This window comes from Myotis davidii, unplaced genomic scaffold (genome assembly GCF_000327345.1).
Source record: "Myotis davidii unplaced genomic scaffold, ASM32734v1 scaffold663, whole genome shotgun sequence".
Taxonomy (NCBI): domain Eukaryota; kingdom Metazoa; phylum Chordata; class Mammalia; order Chiroptera; family Vespertilionidae; genus Myotis; species Myotis davidii.
Window position 1 is genome coordinate 6382711 of NW_006295816.1, and position 2045 is coordinate 6384755.

The window sequence follows — 2045 nt, forward strand, 5'->3', positions numbered from 1 at the left end:
CACACACACAACGCCTCATCATCTAACGAAAAGCATACATAAGAGAAAAGAGAACAGTTCCAGCACAAACCACCAGAGTTCATCAGGGAACTTCTGAGACAAGCGCTACAGGGCTGTGAGGCGTTACCCGAGAGGAGCTGCATCCTCGCAGAAGGGTCTGCTGGGCTTTCTTCCGACAGCGCTTCAGGCTTTTCTAAGTATTTTCACAGCAGACTCTAAGTCCATGTCCCACACTCACTCTAATGCACCCTTGCTCCCTCCTATAAACCCATGATTCCCATTAGACCAGAGTTCCTCAACCTGTGGGTCGCGACCCCTTCGGGGGTCGAATGACCCTTTCACAGGGGTCGCCTAAGACCATCGGAAAACACATATATAATTACATATTGTTTTTGTGATAAATCACTATGCTTTAATCCTTTGAGTGCCAACCAAATATCCTAGGAACTATGCTAAAATTGCCAAGGAATTCAGAGGAGCGAATTGTGCCTCCCCAGCAGGTTCCGCAGCTGGCCAGCCTGTGCTCCTTGAGGCCACACCCCAAGGCCTCGGCCCCGCCACGCCCAGTGCCAGCTGCAGCTTCTCACAAAGGTGAGCCAGCCCCTGAGGAAGAGGATGAAGAGGACGGCAATGAACCCCACGGGCAGGGAAGGCGGGAGGAGAGGAGTCACCGGTGAGTAAAAGTGAGCACATTTCTGAGACACGGGCAGGGAGTGTTGATGGAAGAAAGAACAGAACGCACCTGGGCCCAGAACATGCAGGCGGGCCCTGGGTCCAGGCTCAGAGACTAGAAAGACAGCTGATGGGGAAGGGCCGGGAAGCAGGGGAGTGTGGGGAGGAGGGAGACTGAAGGGCGCTGCCAGCCCTCCCCACCCCTCCACCCACAGCCCAGCACCAAGAATCCCAGGATTTCCCTGCAGGCCATCCAGACGGATGATGACAGACAAAGAGGCAGGCAGAGAGATGACAGGGAGGAAGGTAGACAGACAGATAGACTGATGAGAGAGACAGACAATAGTGACAAAGAAAACTGATAAGTGAGCACTTACTACATGCCCACAGCATGCTGAGGACTCTGCAAGTAGGAGCTCATGTAATCTTCGCAGCCATCCAGTGAGGCACCATCATGAGCCCGCTCTACAGTTGGTAACTGAAGTATAAATAGTAATCATCTTATTTAGGGTTACGGAGGTAAGGAGTCCATGAACTAAAAATAGAAACGATTAAGAGGCATTTATCTCAAGTCACAGCAAAAAAAAATTCCTCGAGGAAACACCACAAGATGCTCAACCTCCGCACCCTGGGAGGAGTACCAACCAGAGACCAGGCGCGAGGCTGTTTTCTGCATCTCGGCCGGCGAAGAGCAAGACGTTTGCTAATGCCCAGGGCGCCCGGGGAGCGGGCCCAGACGCTCTCCCACATTTTCTGAACAAAACAAAAAGCACGACTTCTCTGGCAACATCCATCGCCACGCAAGTCCTGACGCGAGGAATTCGCACAGTGCGCTCATCACATATTTGCTCAACTGTGTGGGAACAGACATCCCCTGCAGCCCGCTGTCTTTGCAAACTGCCGGTCAGTATTGCATGGTAGGTCAGTATTCCACGGTATGCGTATTCCACATTTCGTTTAGCAGCTCCTCAACTGATGGGCACCTGGGCTGCTTCTACCTTTTAGCAATTCTTGGGAATTAGTGTGCTTGGAACACTTGCGTATAAGGTTTGGTGTGAATCTATGTTTTCATTTCTTGCGTCTATAACAAGGAGTAGAATCGGTAGGTCACACAGTAACTGTGTGTAACCTTTGCGGAATTGCCAGACTGTTTTCCACAAAGGCGAGTGTTGTTTTAAAAGCTGCCAAATTTGGGGGAAATTTGTTGCACAGCCATAGATGACTAAGATAAGAGAATTAAACAAAGTGATATATAAAAGGCACTTAGGATAATATCTAGTCAGTGCTCTATCAATGTCAGCTATGATCATCATGATCAGTATCTCTCTACCACAGGACCTTTGCTCATGCTGCTTCCACTGCTTCGAACGCTC

The 2045-nt window shown here is 50.3% G+C and overlaps 1 protein-coding gene across 4 annotated transcripts in view; it reads right to left on the minus strand.

Moving 5' to 3' along the window:
- TRAK1 (trafficking protein, kinesin binding 1) overlaps positions 1–2045 on the minus strand; it is a 135310-nt gene that overhangs the window by 128778 nt on the left and 4487 nt on the right. Inside the window, exon 1 of one of the 4 annotated variants that reach the window (XM_015568393.1) lies at positions 1050–1150. The exons of the other annotated variants lie outside the window; for them this stretch is intronic. Coding sequence (XP_015423879.1) covers positions 1050–1065 — 16 coding nt within the window. The 5' untranslated portion in view covers positions 1066–1150. Of the gene's footprint in view, positions 1–1049; positions 1151–2045 lie in introns of those variants that run through there. 4 annotated transcript variants of the gene reach the window in all.